The sequence below is a fragment of the Pipistrellus hanaki genome (assembly GCF_964339955.1).
Source record: "Pipistrellus hanaki genome assembly, chromosome: 3".
NCBI classification, from domain to species: domain Eukaryota; kingdom Metazoa; phylum Chordata; class Mammalia; order Chiroptera; family Vespertilionidae; genus Pipistrellus; species Pipistrellus hanaki.
In genome coordinates this window covers 12,854,153-12,871,077 of record NC_140505.1, presented here as the reverse complement: position 1 = coordinate 12,871,077, position 16,925 = coordinate 12,854,153, and the positions used below count along the sequence as shown (strand labels likewise).

At 50.3% G+C, this 16,925-nt stretch overlaps 1 protein-coding gene across 4 annotated transcripts in view; it reads right to left on the bottom strand.

Annotated features, from left to right (window-relative positions):
* The window catches only part of DLC1 (DLC1 Rho GTPase activating protein), a 366,141-nt gene that overhangs the window by 16,635 nt on the left and 332,581 nt on the right, over positions 1–16,925 (bottom strand). For all 4 annotated transcript variants that reach the window (XM_084877009.1, XM_084877011.1, XM_084877010.1 and 1 more), the window contains 4 exons: positions 14,209–14,290; positions 7,101–7,164; positions 2,128–3,644; positions 1,277–1,453 (listed from right to left, as the gene is read on the bottom strand). In XM_084877009.1, the coding sequence (XP_084733135.1) occupies positions 1,277–1,453; positions 2,128–3,644; positions 7,101–7,164; positions 14,209–14,290 (1,840 nt within the window). The remainder of the gene's footprint in view (positions 1–1,276; positions 1,454–2,127; positions 3,645–7,100; positions 7,165–14,208; positions 14,291–16,925) is intronic.

The window sequence follows — 16,925 nt, the reverse complement described above, 5'->3', positions numbered from 1 at the left end:
CGAAGCATGCGGGGCTAAACCGGTCAATGCTTATTTCTGTCGTCCCCGAACAAACAACTCCTGTATTTAGCAGGGCTCGCATAATAACAGCCTTTGAACAGGAGGCGCTTTGATGCTGGAGTTCAACTCACGAGGAGTCCCGAGAGGGAGCGGGTTCCGCTGCCCGCTGCCCGCTGCCCGGCTGACTCACGGGCAGCTCCGCCGGGCTGGGACACTCCCCCCTCCCCCCCCTTGAACAGGCTGCTCCTCGTTTGTAGCAAAAACAGTCGTTGTGCAACCGGATAACAAACACGCAGATGGGCGAGAACACTTCCAAACACCCAGCTGACACTGAGGAATGCGCTGGGATGTCAATCTAGGGACTCATCTCTGTTTTGCAGGGAGAGGGAAGCGAAGATGTAGGTATTAGGTCATAGCCATGACCCATCCAGCCCAGCAGCTATGTACCCGAGGGGCAATATTTTCACACGTAATTGTGGATAGCCCGTGTTTACATATATTTCACTCTGTGATATTTTAGATTCGTCACCCTGCAAGAGTACTTGTTGGAAAAGACAGAAGATCCTTAGCACAGGCAGATCGGTGAGGAATGCCGTGAAGAGTCACGTCAAAAATGCTTTCCAGAAGCACCCAGCAGGGAATGAAAGCCAAGCGGTGTACACCAAGCATTTTAAAGTCAGCCTCACAGCAGCACCTACACTACATTTTCCCGCTGGGCCTGTGTGGGTCAGTGGTTGAGCGTCGACCCATGAACAGGACCTGGTCATGGTTCGATTCCCGGTCAGGGCACATGCCCAGGATGCAGGCTCGATCCCCACATGGGGGAGGGCAAGAGGCAGCCACGATCAGTGATTCTCTCATTATTGATGTTTCTATCTTTCTCCTTTCCCCTTCCTCTCTGAAATCAAGCAAAATATTTCTAAATGACATTTTCCCTTCCTTCTTTCCAAAGTCAGATACCGCACACATATATTTACCTACGACGGGTTCCTCCTACCCCTGGGACAATTCAACGGAAGAGAGAGATGCATGCTCGCCCCATCCACTGGCAATCTGTCCCTGGGAGAGCCGAAAGCTCAACCAACCACCCTGCCGGCAAGTCCCCAAGTCCCTACAGCTCATGCAGCATCAGATGTGGCCGCCGCAGGGCGGAAAGTGACTGCGTTGGGATAAAGACGCTGGAGCGACGGGACTGCCACATACTCGGTGTCGGGGCAGTCGGAGGAGCTGAGCGGAAACCTCCAGCCCCGGCTCCCGGGGCGGAGCGAGCTCTTACCAGCTGAAGCCGTGCTTGTTGGAGGGCGTGTACTTCTCCAGCAGCGCCGTGAGCTTCAGGAGCGAGTACTTCTGCAGCAGGTTCATCTGGGCCACGGACTGGCAGTTGATCTGCAGCGACACCGAGTTGAGGCTGGGCCGGTGCGAGCTCTGGAAGCTGTGCCACCGCAGCCGGTGCCTGCGGGAGGAGAGCGGGGTCAGTCCGAGGCGCTCAGAGGCAGCCGACCGTCCGCAGCCGCCCCTGGCTTCGTGTCCGGGGAACGGACAGGACTCGGCTTCGGAAACAGCGTAACACCTACCGCCGTCCCCGCTTGGAAGTGCACGGCTCAGGGGCATTCAATACATTCACATGGGCCGAAACCGGTTTGGCTCAGTGGATAGAGCGTCAGCCTACAGACTGAAGGGTCCCGGGTTTGATTCCGGTCAAGGGCATGTACCTTGGTTGCAGGCACATCCCCGGTAGGGGCTGTGCAGGAGGCAGCTGGTCGATGTTTCTAATTCTCTATCCCTCTCTTCCTCTCTGAAAAAACTCAATAAAATATATTTAAAAAAAAATACACTCATATGGTGCACCACTACCACCACCACCACCACCCTCCATCCACAGAACCTGCCCTTCATCTTCCCCGACAGCAAGTCCACTCCCATTGGACAGTACCCAGTTTTTGTGGGGATGCTAGCCTGTACCGGTCTGCCTGCCTCCTTCTCCGGCACATCCCTGGCTAGGAACGCCAGGCTTCCGTGACCCTATTTCCCCTCCAGACCAGCAGAGGCGGCCCCTCTCTCTGACTCCCCGTCCATCCGTCCCCACCCCCCCCCCTCGGGAGGAATGGGCACCAGAGCGCTGCTTACCTGTTGGACCTCGTCAGGGAGGCCCCCACCCCGGAGTCCCTCCTCTCGGGGATGTCGGCGGGCTCCTCGGGCTCGTTGAGCGAGTTGCCGGTGCTGTCCAGGTCGCTGGGCGTGGCGCGGTCGTGGTCCACGTCCAGGTGGATCTGCTTCGGGGAGGACGGGCAGGGCGACACGGAGTCCAGGGCCGAGTCCGAGTCCCCCTCGTCGGAGAACTTCTCCGACCACTGGTTCACGATCCTCTGCATGCCGTTCACGTGGTACAGGATGTCATCCAGCTCGGGGAAGATGTCCTCGTGCTCCAGGTCGGCCAGGTCGCCCGAGCTGGAGTACAGGATGGAGCCGGGCACGTTGTCGTAGATGCTCAGGCGGCTGCTCACCGAGCTGGAGGAGTTGCGCCGCTTCAGCTCCTGGGGGCCGCCTCCTCCGCCGCCGTCGCCGCTGTGCTCCCTCCGCAGGCTGATGTGGCCGGGCCCGTGGAAGCTCCCCGTCCTCCAGTTGACCACGGAGCCGGAGCCGCCGCCGTTGCCCCCCGCGGGGGAGAAGCTGCCGTGGGAGAGGGCCTTGGGGAAGGTGCCGGGCTTGTGGTCCTCGGGGATGTAGAACACGGCGTCGTCCGCCTCGGGGCCGCGGCCGCGGCGGTGGTTCCTGAGGTTGCGCTCGGCCACGTCGGGGAAGGCGGGCGGGCGGAAGGGGTCGAAGCCCTCCAGGTACATGCCCCCGCGCTTGTTGCAGGCGCTGAGGCTGCGGGTGCGGGTGACGGGGCTGGGCGTGCTCACGGCGCTGCTGGTCTCGGACTGGCTGCTGCTGCTGCTGGTCTGCGTGGAGTTGGACACGCTCCTCTTGCGCGCGGGCGGCACGTGGATGTGGTTGCCGTGCAGCGCGGCGATCTCCACGCAGTTGAGCCGCCGCAGCTTGTCCTCGTCCAGGCCCCCCTGCAGGACGGGCCCGCTGATGAGGAGCCCCAGCCTGGGGGGCGCGGCCGAGGCCGCCGCCGCCGCCGCCGCCTTGTGCTTGCCGTGCTGGGAGCCCCGCAGCTTCAGGCTCTCCATGCGCTTCAGCAGGCTGCGCGTCTTGGACGTCTTGGCCGCCTTCTCGGGGCCCTTCGTGCCGAAGCTGAAGCTGGACAGCTCCTTGGGGGAGGGCAGGCTGCAGAAGGAGTCGTCGTGGTGGCCCCCGTGGCCGGCGGAGGAGGAGCAGACGCTGAGGACCGAGTCGGTGCGGGGCGTGGCCGTGGCCGTGTCCCCGCCGTGGCCGTGGGCCACGTGGGCGGGGAGGCTGCTGGTGCTGCTGAGGCTGCAGACGGAGGCCGCGTCCTGGCGCTCGCTGAGGTCCGTCAGCATGCTCTCGCGGCTCGGGGCGCCCTGCAGGCGGGGAGCCTCCTCGGGGGACCCCGGCACCGGGTCCTGCTTCGGGGAGAAGACGTCGAACTCGTCCAGCCGGGACCACCGCTTGCTGTCCCTCTGGAAGGTCCACTTGCCGCTGATGGCGCAAGGCTCATCCTCGTCCGAGTCCTCGCTCTGGAAAGACAGAAGGGAGCCGTTGGTCCTGGGACGGGCACACCGCGGGGAGCGGGACAGGTGCTGAGGGCCGAGGGCCCAGGAGGCTGCTTATAACGGGTTGACACCGCCCACCCCCTCCCTAATATAATTTCTTTTTATTAAATATATTTTATTGATTTCTTTTTTTAAAAACATATTTTATTGATTTTGTACAGAGAGAAAGAGAAAGGGATAGAGAGTTAGAAACATCGATGAGAGAGAATCATCGATCAGCTGCCTCTTGCACACCCCCTATTGGGGATTTGCCCGCAACCAAGGTACATGCTCTTGACCAGAATCGAACCCGGGACCTTTCAGTCCCCAGGCCGACACTCTATCCACTGAGCCAACCCGGTCCTGGCTATTTTATTGATTTCTTACAGAGAGGAATAGAGAGTGAGAAACATCGATGAGAGAGAAACAATGATCAGCTGCTCCTGCACACCACCCCTCCACTGGGGGTGTGCCTACAACCAAGGTACGTGCCCTTGACCGGAATCGAACCTGGGACCTTTCAGTCAGCAGGCTGATGCTCTATCCACTGAGCCAAACCGGTTTCGGCCCTGATATCTTTATATTATTATTATTATTATTTTAAAAAAGAACAACTATGTATGTAAAGAATGTCACAGGAAAAAGCCTGACCAAGTGCCTGACATGAAATAAGGGTCATTTGCCCAGCTGGCATGGCTCAGTGGTTGAGTGTCGGCCTTTGAACCAGGCGGCCATGGTTCGATTCCTGGTCAGGGCACGTGTGCGGATTGCCGGCTGGATCCCCCGTGTGGGGCATGCAGGAGGCAGCTGATCAATGATTCTCTCTCACCACTGATGTTTCTATTTCTCTCCCTTTCCCTTTTTCTCCGAAATCAGTAAAAATACGTTAAAAAAAAAAAGAGAGAGAGAAACAAGCCATTTTATGGAAACTGGGGGCTACCGGCCGTTCTTTCACTGCTCACAGGAGCCTTCTGAGGTCTGTGGAAGCCCAGGCATGCGAAATATTTCCCGCTGGAGTCAGCAGCGGGGAGGGCTCCCTCTGCTCCGCCTGCAGGGCTGCTGTCTGCTGATCGTGTGTGTTTATATTCCCTTTTGCAAGCAGAAAGGTAGTTTTCAACACCAAGAAGAGCGGTGACTGGAGTCTCCAGCCACCCGACAGGGCCACAAGCTCTCCTAACAGACTAACGGAGGCACCAGGCGAGAGAAGCCGTTGCATTTCCGCTTCAGTCCAACCCGTTTCCCTCTTAACCTGTTCTTTTCCATTCCCTCCCCCGCCGGACAGCGGGGCTGGAGCTAAAGCTGGAGCTAAAGTGTCCTGTGCAGTGTGCACACCTCAGACCTGCTCCGCTCCGGGCAATTGCACAGGCTTCCCAAACACCCAGGCCTGACCACGTGTAGCATTCACACACGCTGAGTAACATCCTTGCTGATGATGCTGGACTCCTGGGGGCGTGGGGTGGGGCTGTAACGCAAGCGGCTGCATCTGAGCCTCTCGGGAGAAATGTCAGAAGGCACGCGTGACTCAGTACGATGCCCGTCTCTCCCCACCCGTGTGGGCAGTCCCACGTGACCCTCGCTTCACAGGACAGTGAGTCAAGAAGCATGAAGTGCGGACTTGTTGGCACTTCTCTCCACGGCCCCGCGGGTCCCGAGGTTCTGGTCCGTGTGTTTCGAAGGCTCAGCTGGCCCAGGAGGGCCCCTCGTTGCAGGCCAGGGCCTCCAGGGTAGTAATTAAAATGCGCGCTCCGAACGGCCAGGAGTGTGCTCTTGGACCAGGCGTACTCCTGTTTACTCTAATTTGTGACTCTCACTCCCGGTGCTACGCCCACTCCTGCTCCTCAGATCTCATAAAAGGGCCTCACACTTCAGACCCGGGAGAAAACACCGTCTGACTCAGTGACGTGCCACCACTGGACCAGCATGTGTGGGACTTCCTGCCCTCCCCGCTCTCCCGATCCTTTCCTCCCTCCAGCACGCCTAGCATTCTTCACGACCCCACAGCCCGGCCTCCGCAGATCTCTGCAGCTTCGAAGCACACCGTTATGTCTGGGCGCTGGCTGTCATTTCTGCAGGGAGCAATGCAGCCTACCAGATGCCTTCAGCCCCATCCCTTTAATATAGAGAAGGCACGGAGTTAATGAGGCAGAATAGATGATTTTTTTTTTCTTTTCTTTCAGATCAAAAACAGGAAAACTCAAGAGATACAGAGGAGAGACTGGTGGCTGCCAGAGGTAGGGGGTTGAGTGAAACGGGTGAAGGGGGTTAAAAAGTACAAATTTCCAGTTATAAGTAAACTAAAGGCCCAGTGCACGAAATTCCCTCAGCCCAGCCTGCACCCTCTCTCCAACTGGTTCCCTACCTAAACCGGTAGTCGGACATCCCTCTTGCAGTATGGGACGGCTGGCTCCTAGCTGCTCACCTGCCTATGTGCCTGATTGCCCCTAACTGTCCTTCCCTGCCGGCCTGATCTCACCCCCAACTGCCCTCCCCTGCTGGCCTAGTTGCTCCCAACTGCCCTCTCCTGCCGGCCTGATTACCCCTAACTGCCTCTGCTTGCCTGATCGCCCCCAACTGCCCTCCCTGCCAGCCTCATCTCACCCCCAATGACCCTCCCCTGTTGGCCTGATCTCTCCTAACTGCCTCTGCCTTGGCCCCCACCACCATGGCTTTGTCCGAAAGGAAGTCAGACATCTGGAAGATGGTCAGTCGACTGGTTTATATATTTTATTGATTTTTTTACAGAGAGGAGGAGAGAGGGATAGAGAGCTAGAAACGTCGATGAGAGAGAATCATCGACCAGCTGCCCCTTGCACACCCCCTACCGGGGATGTGCCTGCAACCAATGCACATGCCCTTGACCGGAATCGAACCTTGGACCTTTCAGTCCGCAGACCGACGCTCTACCACTGAGCCAAACCGGTTTCAGCCAGTCAACCGGTTTAATTAGCATATTGCCCTTTTATTAGCATAGATAAGTCCTGGGGATGTAATGTATAGCACGGTGACTCTAGGAAACAATATCGTATTGCAGATTTGAAAGTTGCTAAGAGAGTAGATCTTAAAGTTCTCGTCACAAGAAAAAAAATGGCAACTGTGTGGTGATTGATGTTTAACTGGACTTATTGTGGGGAATCACTCTGTAACACATATAAATATCCAATTACTATACTATGCGCCTTCTATTAATATAGTGTTATAATACATAAATTACATCTCAATTTAAAAACACAGCAGGGAAAACACAATCCATTGGCTGCCTGCAGCTAGTGGTCTAAACTACATAAAGCTTGGGACACTCGACTGGTTTATTGCATTAAACATGCCCATGTTCTGGAGAACGAGGAAGTAAGACTTCGTACACAAAAACCAATTACAAAACACGTAATCGAGTTTCCAGCCTGTCCCCTTCCTCCTGTCCTATTATACCCTTTAGATACTCACTCTTTTCCGATGAGGACTGATTTCCAGTTTCATCACCGCACATTTGTTTAAAGTGTTTAGACGCCTACAGAGCAAAGAAATAGTGTTAGCAAAGACAGGACACCACTGGTGGGTGGATACATTTCTTTTTCCCAGTTGACATGCTTAATGAGATGCTTTGAATCCATGAATATCTGTCATTTAGAAGAGTATTAGAAAGTTCTTTAAAAAGTAAGCAGCTTCACAATATCTATTTCTTAAGTTTTTTCATTTAGTTTTACTATTATACTAGGACAGTGAGATGGCACACTGCTCTGGAAGGTGCTGTCAGGTGCCTCTGACTCTTCATGGAACAAACAACTCTCAGGGACCCCTCGCCTGAGCTTCAGGGCAGCTCTATCCAGTAAATGCCTGTGTCTCCTTTCACAGAAACAGTCACAGCAACAAGAACAAGCAGAGCTGTTGGCAAACACTATGTTGTATCTCCAGTAAAAATTCAGGTACAAAAATACAACAGTCTCTAACCAATAATCATCCTGTTTAAAAACTGGCAATTAAAAAAAAAAATATATATATATATTTTATTGATTTTTTTTACAGAAAGGAAGGGAGATAGTCAGAAACATCCATCAGCTACCCGCCCCGCCCCCCACCCCGCAAGCCCCTGACCAGAATTGAACCTGGAACCTTTCAGTCCACAGGCCGATGCTCTGTCCACTGAGCCAAACTGGTTTCGGCAAAACTAGCAAGTTCTTGTACCAAAAGGAAATCCAAGCCCTCTTTAATGCCCTATTCTTTGTACAACTTCTTGTTTTAGTACAGTAGAATGTTTGGTATAGTTACAGCAATAGTGCAAATGATTATTTAAAATTACTGAAGCTTCAAGGATCAATCAAAATCTTACAGAGTCCAGCGCTTGTAGACTTTAAAATGTTCTTGAGAGTGAGGATGATTCTCTCATAAGTATAAAGTTTGATAACGACTAAAAGTGATAATCACGGAATTACTCATTTTTTTAAGGGCTCGGATCAGATTCTGCTTCCAAACAGGAGTCATACTGTAGCTGAATACTTCTTTTGCCCCTGCCACAGTCATGTTTAAACGCAGGGATAGAAGTTAAGTTTCATTGGAAATGAAATAGTTAAAAGGAAAAAGCCCTCACTGACAAATCATGATTAACTATAGAAAGAAACCCTTCGCACCCACAGGAATAAATGATATGCAAAACCCATCAGGCCCCCGTTCCTTCTAGCATCTTCCAGGCGATCATCACTTAAGTCTTCCTGGAATGGACCTTCTGCCGTTTTGCACCACAGTCTTCGGGTTTTGCTCCAACTGCGATTCTCCCGTTTTCACAGGACGCCAGCCTTTAACTCACACAAATCTAGACGGACCGCGAGGCCTCTTCCAGGCTTCACGTTTCTAGTCCTGCTCTTGCAACCGGCCTAACGATTGTGACACACGGGAGGAGAGATAGTGTTTCGGCCTGTTGATAAGACTGCCTTTGATTTCACAGGTTAAGCGATAGCCTAGTTAGAGAATAAACAAAGATAACCCGGAGCACCTATGTTCAGGGAAGTTCTCTTGGTTGGCGGGAAGGGCAGGAACATAAGCCACCGAGAAAACTTAATAAACCAGAAAAGTAGCAGATTTTCCAACGAGGGCACGGAAGGTCCCTCTCCGAGGGGCATCAGTACTCAGAGGACTTGAACCCACAGTGGTTTTTTTTTTTTTAAGTTTTCAAATGTTTTCAAGACTTAAAAAAAGAGTCCGAACTGGTTACCGTCCGTCTTAGGCCTGGGTTTCGTTAATCGCACCTGTAACCAAATATCCACTTGACTTCATTTGGGCTTTACTGGTTGGAATAGTGTTTGTAGCCAGGTTTACTGGGCACGGAGGCCTATGGGGGTGTTGGAGAGGCTGACTTCACAAATTCTAGATTTGAGTCAAACAAAAAAGTCCCAGGAGGCCAGTTTTATAAAGGCCAATATTATCTTTTTCTTTTTAAATATATTTATTGATTTTTTTTTTTCTTTTTTACAGAGAGGAAGGGAGAGAGTTAAGAGAGCCAGAAACATCGATGAGAGAGAAAAACTGCCTCCTGCATACCCCCCACTGGGGTTGTGCCCGCAACTGCCTCCTGCATACCCCCCACTGGGGATGTGCCCGCAACCAAGGTACATGCCCTTGCCCGGAATCGAACCCGGGACCCTTCAGTCTGCAGGTCGACGTTCTATTCCCTGAGCCAAACTGGTTTCGGCAATATTATCTTTTCCTGTTGGTAGTGCTGAACCAATGATCTCTCGATTTGGAAGCCCGGAAGTTATTCCCTGGGTTTGTGGGGGAATCACTGTCCCCTAGGACGTTGAAATGATGCGCACTGGTGGGACATTATCAACTTGGAGATAACAGTTCCAGCTAGACCATTTTGGGGTTCAGTCTGAGTCGGGCACTCTGCCTGTATTGTCCTCACCATAACCCTAAGGTACACATATGTTTACTGAGCTTCCCTTTATAGGTGAGGAAATGGAGGCTCCGGTCACGAATCTTGTCCAAGGCCACAGGACTAAAATACGGTGGCCCTGGCACTCAAAAACAGTACCTTCTTCTTTTTCTTCTTTTTTTTTTTTTTTAAAAAAAAAAAATATATTTTATTGATTTTGTACAGAGAGGAAGGGGGAGAGAGAGTTAGAAACATCAATGAGAGAGAGTCATCGATCAGCTGCCTCTTGCACACCCCCTACTGGGGATATGCCCGCAACCAAGGTACATGCCCCTGACCGGAATCGAACCCGGGACCTTTCAGTCCGCAGGCCGACACTCTATCCACTGAGCCAACCCGGTCCTGGCTATTTTATTGATTTCTTACAGAGAGGAATAGAGAGTGAGAAACATCGATGAGAGAGAAACAATGATCAGCTGCTCCTGCACACCACCCCTCCACTGGGGGTGTGCCTACAACCAAGGTACGTGCCCTTGACCGGAATCGAACCCGGGACCTTTCAGTCCGCAGGCTGATGCTCTATCCACTGAGCCAAACCGGTCCCGGCTTTTTAAAAAAAAATATGTTTCCATTGACTTTAGAGAAAGAGGAAGGGAGAAAGGGATAGAGCCCGCAACCTGGGCATATGCCCTGACCAAGAACGGAACTGTGACCGCCTCCTGGTTCACAGGCTGATGCTCAACCGCTGACCCACACCTGCCGGGCCAAACCAGTATCTTCTTCATCCATTTTTTGTTGTTGTTAGTCCTCACCCAGGGAAGTTTTTTTATTGAAATTTTTTTTTTTTTTTTTTTTTTTTTTTTTTAAGAGAAACAGGGAGAGAGAGGAGCATGGATGTGAGAGACACACATCAATTGTTCCACATGTGCCCTGTCTAGGGCCCAGGTTTGAGCCTGTAACCGAGATGCATGCCCTTGACCAGAATTGAATCAGGACCCTTCAGTCCGTGGGATGCTGAGGTTTTATCTACTGAGCAAACTTCATTCCTTTCCAAAATAAATGCTAATCATGGTAATACAGGGGAGCAGCTACTATCTTAAGTACGATTCCTCCAATGAGTGGGCGAACAATGGCATTGCACCATCTGTCCAGAAACTGTGGTTCCCACCCAGGGGCCCTCGCGGGGCTCAGCTCCACAGGAATGTGTCAGCCTTATCTGCTGGGCAACTTGTACGCAGCTCTGAGGGGGGAGGGAGCTCGGGTGGGCCAGCAGCGGTTCAAGAGGCTTGCTGCAGGGAGCTCCAAGCACCCTGATAAAAGCAGAGCAGGCGGGCTTCTGGGCCCCTTACTCAGAAAGAAAACAGGGCCAGGTACAAGAGGAGAGTGAGGAAAGAAGAAGAAACAACTTTCCAAGACCGGACAAATAAAGATTGTTCCAATTCTCAAAGATAAGTGCAATTGCTAAATGGAATTAGGGCAATTACTTAAAAAAAAAATCACTCACTACGCTCTTAATAAACCAGAAAAGTAGCGAAGTGCAAACCTACTATACGGCAGGCTGCTTTATGTAGTGTAGGCATGTCAAGGGCTATTTCACAACAAAATGAAGATGATGGTATGAATATCTATTATTTTTTTAACCTGTTAACCGGGGAGTTCCTTTTTTAATTATGCAACCCGTAACGGGCACATACTCTTTCACTAGGACGTGTCAGTACGTCACGCCCAGAGGACGCAATTTCATATTATTATTATTTTTTATTTATACTTAATTAAAATAAATGAAATATATATTTTTTCATTTATTTATATAAATATAAAGCACAAAGGAAAATACAAAATTACAAACAAATAGAAAAGAATACCAACAAAAAAATGGAAACATCGAATTAAAAAATTATAAATTTTACAAACAATTATAAAGATTACAAAAAATATATACCGTCCCTCTCAGGGCACAACATATATTTCAAGGACGTATTCATACGTCCTACCCGTTCCTGATATTGTTTACGTTTGACGTATTTATAGGTCCCTTTCGGTTAAAAGGTTAAAATTAATTTTATTATTATTACTAGTGGACTGGTGCACGAAATTCATACACAGGTAGGGCCCCTAGGCCTGGCCAGAAATCAGGGCCAATCTGTGGGTGATTGGGGATCCCCCACTGGCACCCTCCTTGGCCGGCATAGGGGATGGGAGCAGCTTCTGCGTTGAGCATCTGCCCCTGGTGGTCAGTGTGTGTCATAGCAACTGGTCGTTCTGCTGTTTGGTTGATTTGCATATTAGGCTTTTATTATATAGGATTTTTAAATCCTCACTCAAGGATAATTTCCCACTGATTTTTAGAGAGCAGGAGAAGGAAAGACAGAGAAATATCCATGTGAGAGAAAGACATTGATTGGTTGCCTCCTGCACACACCCTGACCAGGCCCCAGGCCAGGGAGGAGTCTGCAATCGCAGTACATGCCCTTGAGCAGAACCAAACCCAGGACCCTTTGGTCCACAGGCTGACACTCTATCCACTGAGCCAAACTGGCCAGGGCTGAATATCTATTTTAAAAAAAATAAATCTTTATTGATTTCAGAGAGGAAGGGAAAGGGGGAGAGAAACAGCAGTGATGAGAGAGAATCATTGATTGGCTATCTCCTGCCTGCCCCACACTGGGGATCAAGCCCACAACCCAGGCATGTGCCTTGACCAGGAATCAAACCTGGGACCCTTCACTCCAAATCCAAAAAAATGAGGGAGAGGGATAGAGAGCCAGAAACATCGATGAGAGAGAGAAACATAGATCAGCCGCCTCTTGCACACCTCCCACTGGGGATGTGCCCGCAACCAAGGTACATGCCCTTGACCGGAATCGAACCTGGGACCTTTCAGTCCACAGACCAACGCTCTATCCACTGAGCCACACCGGTTTCGTCAGCAGTGACATTTTTACGGCCCAGGAATTCCTGAGCTGCTGCTGCTGCTGTTCAGGGGCCCACTCACTAAGTGGCTTAAAACATACGAAGTGGATGATGTGATGCAACGCGCAAATATTTCCTAGGACACATCATACGAGTGGCCTCGCTTCCATGTGTTATCGCCAGTGATGAATTGAAAATAAATTAATTCTGCCACGCGCTAAGCATAAAAACATCTGAAGAATGTCTGCAGTAGTTCCTATTCCAGATGCTGCCTGCCTCCCTCCCTCCCTTCCTCCCTCCCTCCCTCCCTCCTCACCTGCCGGGTTCTTCATTCCAGAGTCCATAGTTCTAACGCTGCACACTCGGTGCGGGGCTTGGACCTCGGGTTCTTTCACAAACCCTGGACATTTCTGAGCCGTCATTTCATGGGGCTTGAAAAGTGACAGCGTCTCTGTGGTTAACTGGGCTTCCCCCCCCCCCCCCCCCCCCCCGCTTTTCTCTCTTAAACCATGGAAACTCGTCTATTCCATCTACCGTTCTCAACATTCTCCCTCTCTCTCTTTTAAAACCACTGCTCAAGCTAGCTGCTTCCGAAAATGCTGTATGACAGAAGAAAGGAGAAAAGAATACTTTCTCAGAAATATCACTGCCTTCCTTGCCGACAACGTGGAAATAACTATCGGATGCCATTCTATCTTAATCATGTTTTCCCAAGTTAAACTAAATACCGACATTGAGAGAACATTTCATCTTACAATCGAGTCAGCATGTGAATTTCGTTTAGGTATCATTTTTCTTTCCAGAATCCAGCCTTTGTGGCTTATAGGTTTTGAGAAAAATGACGAAGCATGAATGACTTAAAATGAATGAAACGCCGTGAAGTTTGGAAGGCCCATCATTGCTGTATGTCTTGTTACTTTCGCTTCTCTAACACCCAGCCTGAAGACCCACCAGCGCCACGAACAAGGATGCCTGACTCTTAGTCACATTTCACATGAGTGCTCATTTGCTGCCTGACCGCCCATAGGTGGAAGGCTGGGCTGAGTTATTTTCCAGCCGTTTTAACGCTATTGTTACTAGTTTGTACCTGGAAAAGTGGGGCTGGTTCAGAGAGGCTTTCCTGGAATTCAAGCGATGGTCCTCCTGGCTCTAGTATGGAGACCCCCTCTCTCCCCCATTTACTCCTGTGAATGTATTATTTCCATCTAGTACCCCAGCGGCTCTGACTGTGAGGGTACCTGGTTGGGCCGTACAGTCAGCCGCATTGCCTTGTGAAAAATCCTGTTCGTACTCTCTGAGCCAGGGGTCCTCAAACTTTTTAAAGTGGGGGCCAGATCACGGTCCCTCAGAGAGCTGGAGGGCCGGACTATATGAACTACTAATTCCTACTGTAACACCTCGGCTGCGCTCACTGCCCAAAAAACCTGGCGGGCCGGATCAGACTCCTCTGCGGGCCGCATGTGGCCCGCGGGCCGTAGTTTGAAGACCCCTGCGAGCCATCTGAAGTCAGCCGTTTGAGCAATCATATGGTGCCGAATATGGAACAGCGCTATCTGAGTACCAGTGCTCTTTTAATGGCAATACTAAATAACAGGATCTCACTTATTTCAATGAAAAGGCCTATGATTTAGAATGAAGTAGATCACTATACCCAATTGCTCATTAAAGACCTGACCTAATTAGTTAGAACAAAAGCAAACAAAACCATCCTGCATTGATACGCACACTATTCTAAAAAAAAAAAAAAAAAGTGCTCGCAGCATTTCCATTTACCTGCATAGAGCCTCGATGGCGTCTCTGTCCAAAAAGTCATGCTCTCTCTTGACCAAGGAAATATCGATAGGGAACAGGAGATCTGAAAAGACAAATGCAGAGGAAAATCAACACAACTACAATACATGAATTCATTGAGCACCCTAGGTTCTTTCCGAACTAGCGCCGGTTAGCCAGGTGTCGGGGAGGGGACACCCCACAGGCCTTGTGAATGCCGACTGTGTGCAGAACAAACACCTACTGTATGCAGAACCTACTGTGTGCAGAACAAACACCTACTGTATGCAGAACCTACTGTGTGCAGAGCAAACACCTCCTTCCCCACCAAGTGCTGCGGGAGAAGAAGGCAGCCTCAGACAATGCTGTGTCAGTGGCCCGAAGGAGCTTCGGATCTAAAGTGGTTTGGAGACTCACGTATCTCTTTTGGTCCAAGATAAGAGGCTCACAAACACCCTTCCCACCTTTAAGCAAATCCACAGGCTGGAGAGCCCGCCATGAATTATAACTGAAGCTGGAACGAAGGCCAGAAGGGTGCTCCCTTTTATTTTTTATTTTTATTTTTTTTATTTAAAAAAAAATATATTTTATTGATTTTGTACAGAGAGGAAGGGAGAGAGACAGAGAGTTAGAAACATCGATGAGAGAGAGTCATCGATCAGCTGCCTCTTGCACACCCCCTACCGGGGATATGCCCGCAACCAAGGTACATGCCCTTGACCGGATTCGAACCTGAGACCCCTTAGTCCCCAAGCTGACGCTCTATCCATTGAGCCAAACCGGTCTCGGCGGGTGCTCCCTTTTAATGTGGCTGGATTTTTGGTGCTGTTTTTCCATGTGTCTCTTTGCTCACATTTGACCAGGGAAGAGGTCATGGAAAACTGGGCCAAAGAAAGATGGGAGAACAATGCACGGCAAGTGTGGTAAACCAAATCCAACCGTTTGCAGGACATCAGAAGCCAAAGGGGATTCAGGATGTGCTATTTTTAAACACATATTAGCACTTCCCTACGGCTTTTGGGGACTTTACAGAACTCTTCCTACCACAGAAGGCCGGCGATAGGGCTGCCCAGACCAACGGAACCCCGAGTCCCTTCGTCTGTGGAAGAATGAGTGTTACAGTGGATTCTTTTTTATTTTATTTTATTTTTAAAATATATTTTATTGATTGTTTACAGAGAGGAAGAGAGAGGGATAGTTAGAAACATCGATGAGAGAGAATCATCCATCAGCTGCCTCTTGCACACCCCCCACCAGGTATGTGCCCGCAACCAAGGTACATGCCCTTGACCGGAATCGAACCTGGGACCTTTCAGTCCGCAGGCCGACGCTCTATCCACTGAACCAAACCAGTTCCGGCTATAGTTGATTCTTTATTCCTGAAGGCTAGTGTTGGATTACTTATATTGTTCCCTGTATGATGGATCACATAGGAAAACCAATGAAGTCGCTACAGCCCAGAGATTTATGAAGACATAGAAGAAGGTTAGTATTGCGGGATTATAGCTCATCATTAAATTGTAGGTCAAGTCTCTCTGGCAGACGATTCATGGCACCATTGTAAGGGGAAATAAGAGGGGGCTGACAGTGATTGCGAGCGAGGTAAGCACAAGCGAGGCAGACGCAAGGCGGTGCCAAGGCCACGCCACTGCGCTTCACTCTGAACAGCCACCAGAACCTCTGAGTATTAAGTAATAGAGCTGCCATTAAAGAACGTATTTTGAATACTTCCCAAGCATAACATCGGATCTACAAATGTACGCTCAGAAGCTCACGTGCTGTTCAATGCGTATGAGACAGCACAACTACTATGTTATTTCAGCAATTCCCAACTCAGATTCCCCAGGCAGGGCTGTATTTTAGATTACTTTCCTGACCCAAATGAACGCCAACCTTTTAAGATGTTGACGTTAATTCAGTAGGGGCTAAACGCAAGGGAGGAGCGAAATAATTAAATCAATTCATTTCTCTTCCTTGCCGCAACTCTTTCCTGGAAAAATAAAAATAAAAAGCTTTCCATAGATGATGGGGTATGATGCGTAGAAGTTCCCAGCGTTCTTCAGGTTAGGGTTTAAGCTTCTAGCTTGGGCTTAAAGGCAGGAAGTCAACATTGCCAAGGACCAAAATAGAGCCGAACAGGAAGACCAGGAATGTGTGGGTTGGTGTGTGGAGTGTGTGCGCTACGCACCCTGCACACAGCGGCAGGAAGAAGGGGAGGAACGATAGCCCAGAACAATACACCTCAAAGGAGGCTTATGCTTCAAAAAGGACTGCCGGCATAAAGGGACCCCCCCCAGAACGTAACCTGAGAGACTGCAGTGTGCGTTTTAGGGTTTGGGAAGGGGTGAGGACAGAGACTGGAACTGGGTCTTAGCAAACATACACATCCCAGGAAAGTGCTGCTGCTGCTGCTGCTTTGGCAACAAATCAACACCAAGAATGGACATAATTGGAGGAAATTTAATTTCTAAATAGGAGAACAAAAGGGACAAAGGACAGTCCCGGGACCGCCACTGCAAATGCAATTATCTCCCGTCTCCAGGAGAGCTGCGAATTGGAAATCCAATAGACTGCCGCCCCCACCCCCAAGCCCTCCTGAAGGACAGAGACATCCCTCCAGGGTAAGAGGTCACACATTCTCTCCAAAGGGAAGATAAGCAACTCCATCATAACACACATACATATGTCTTAAAAAGAAAGACATGGACACGGAGGAGTTC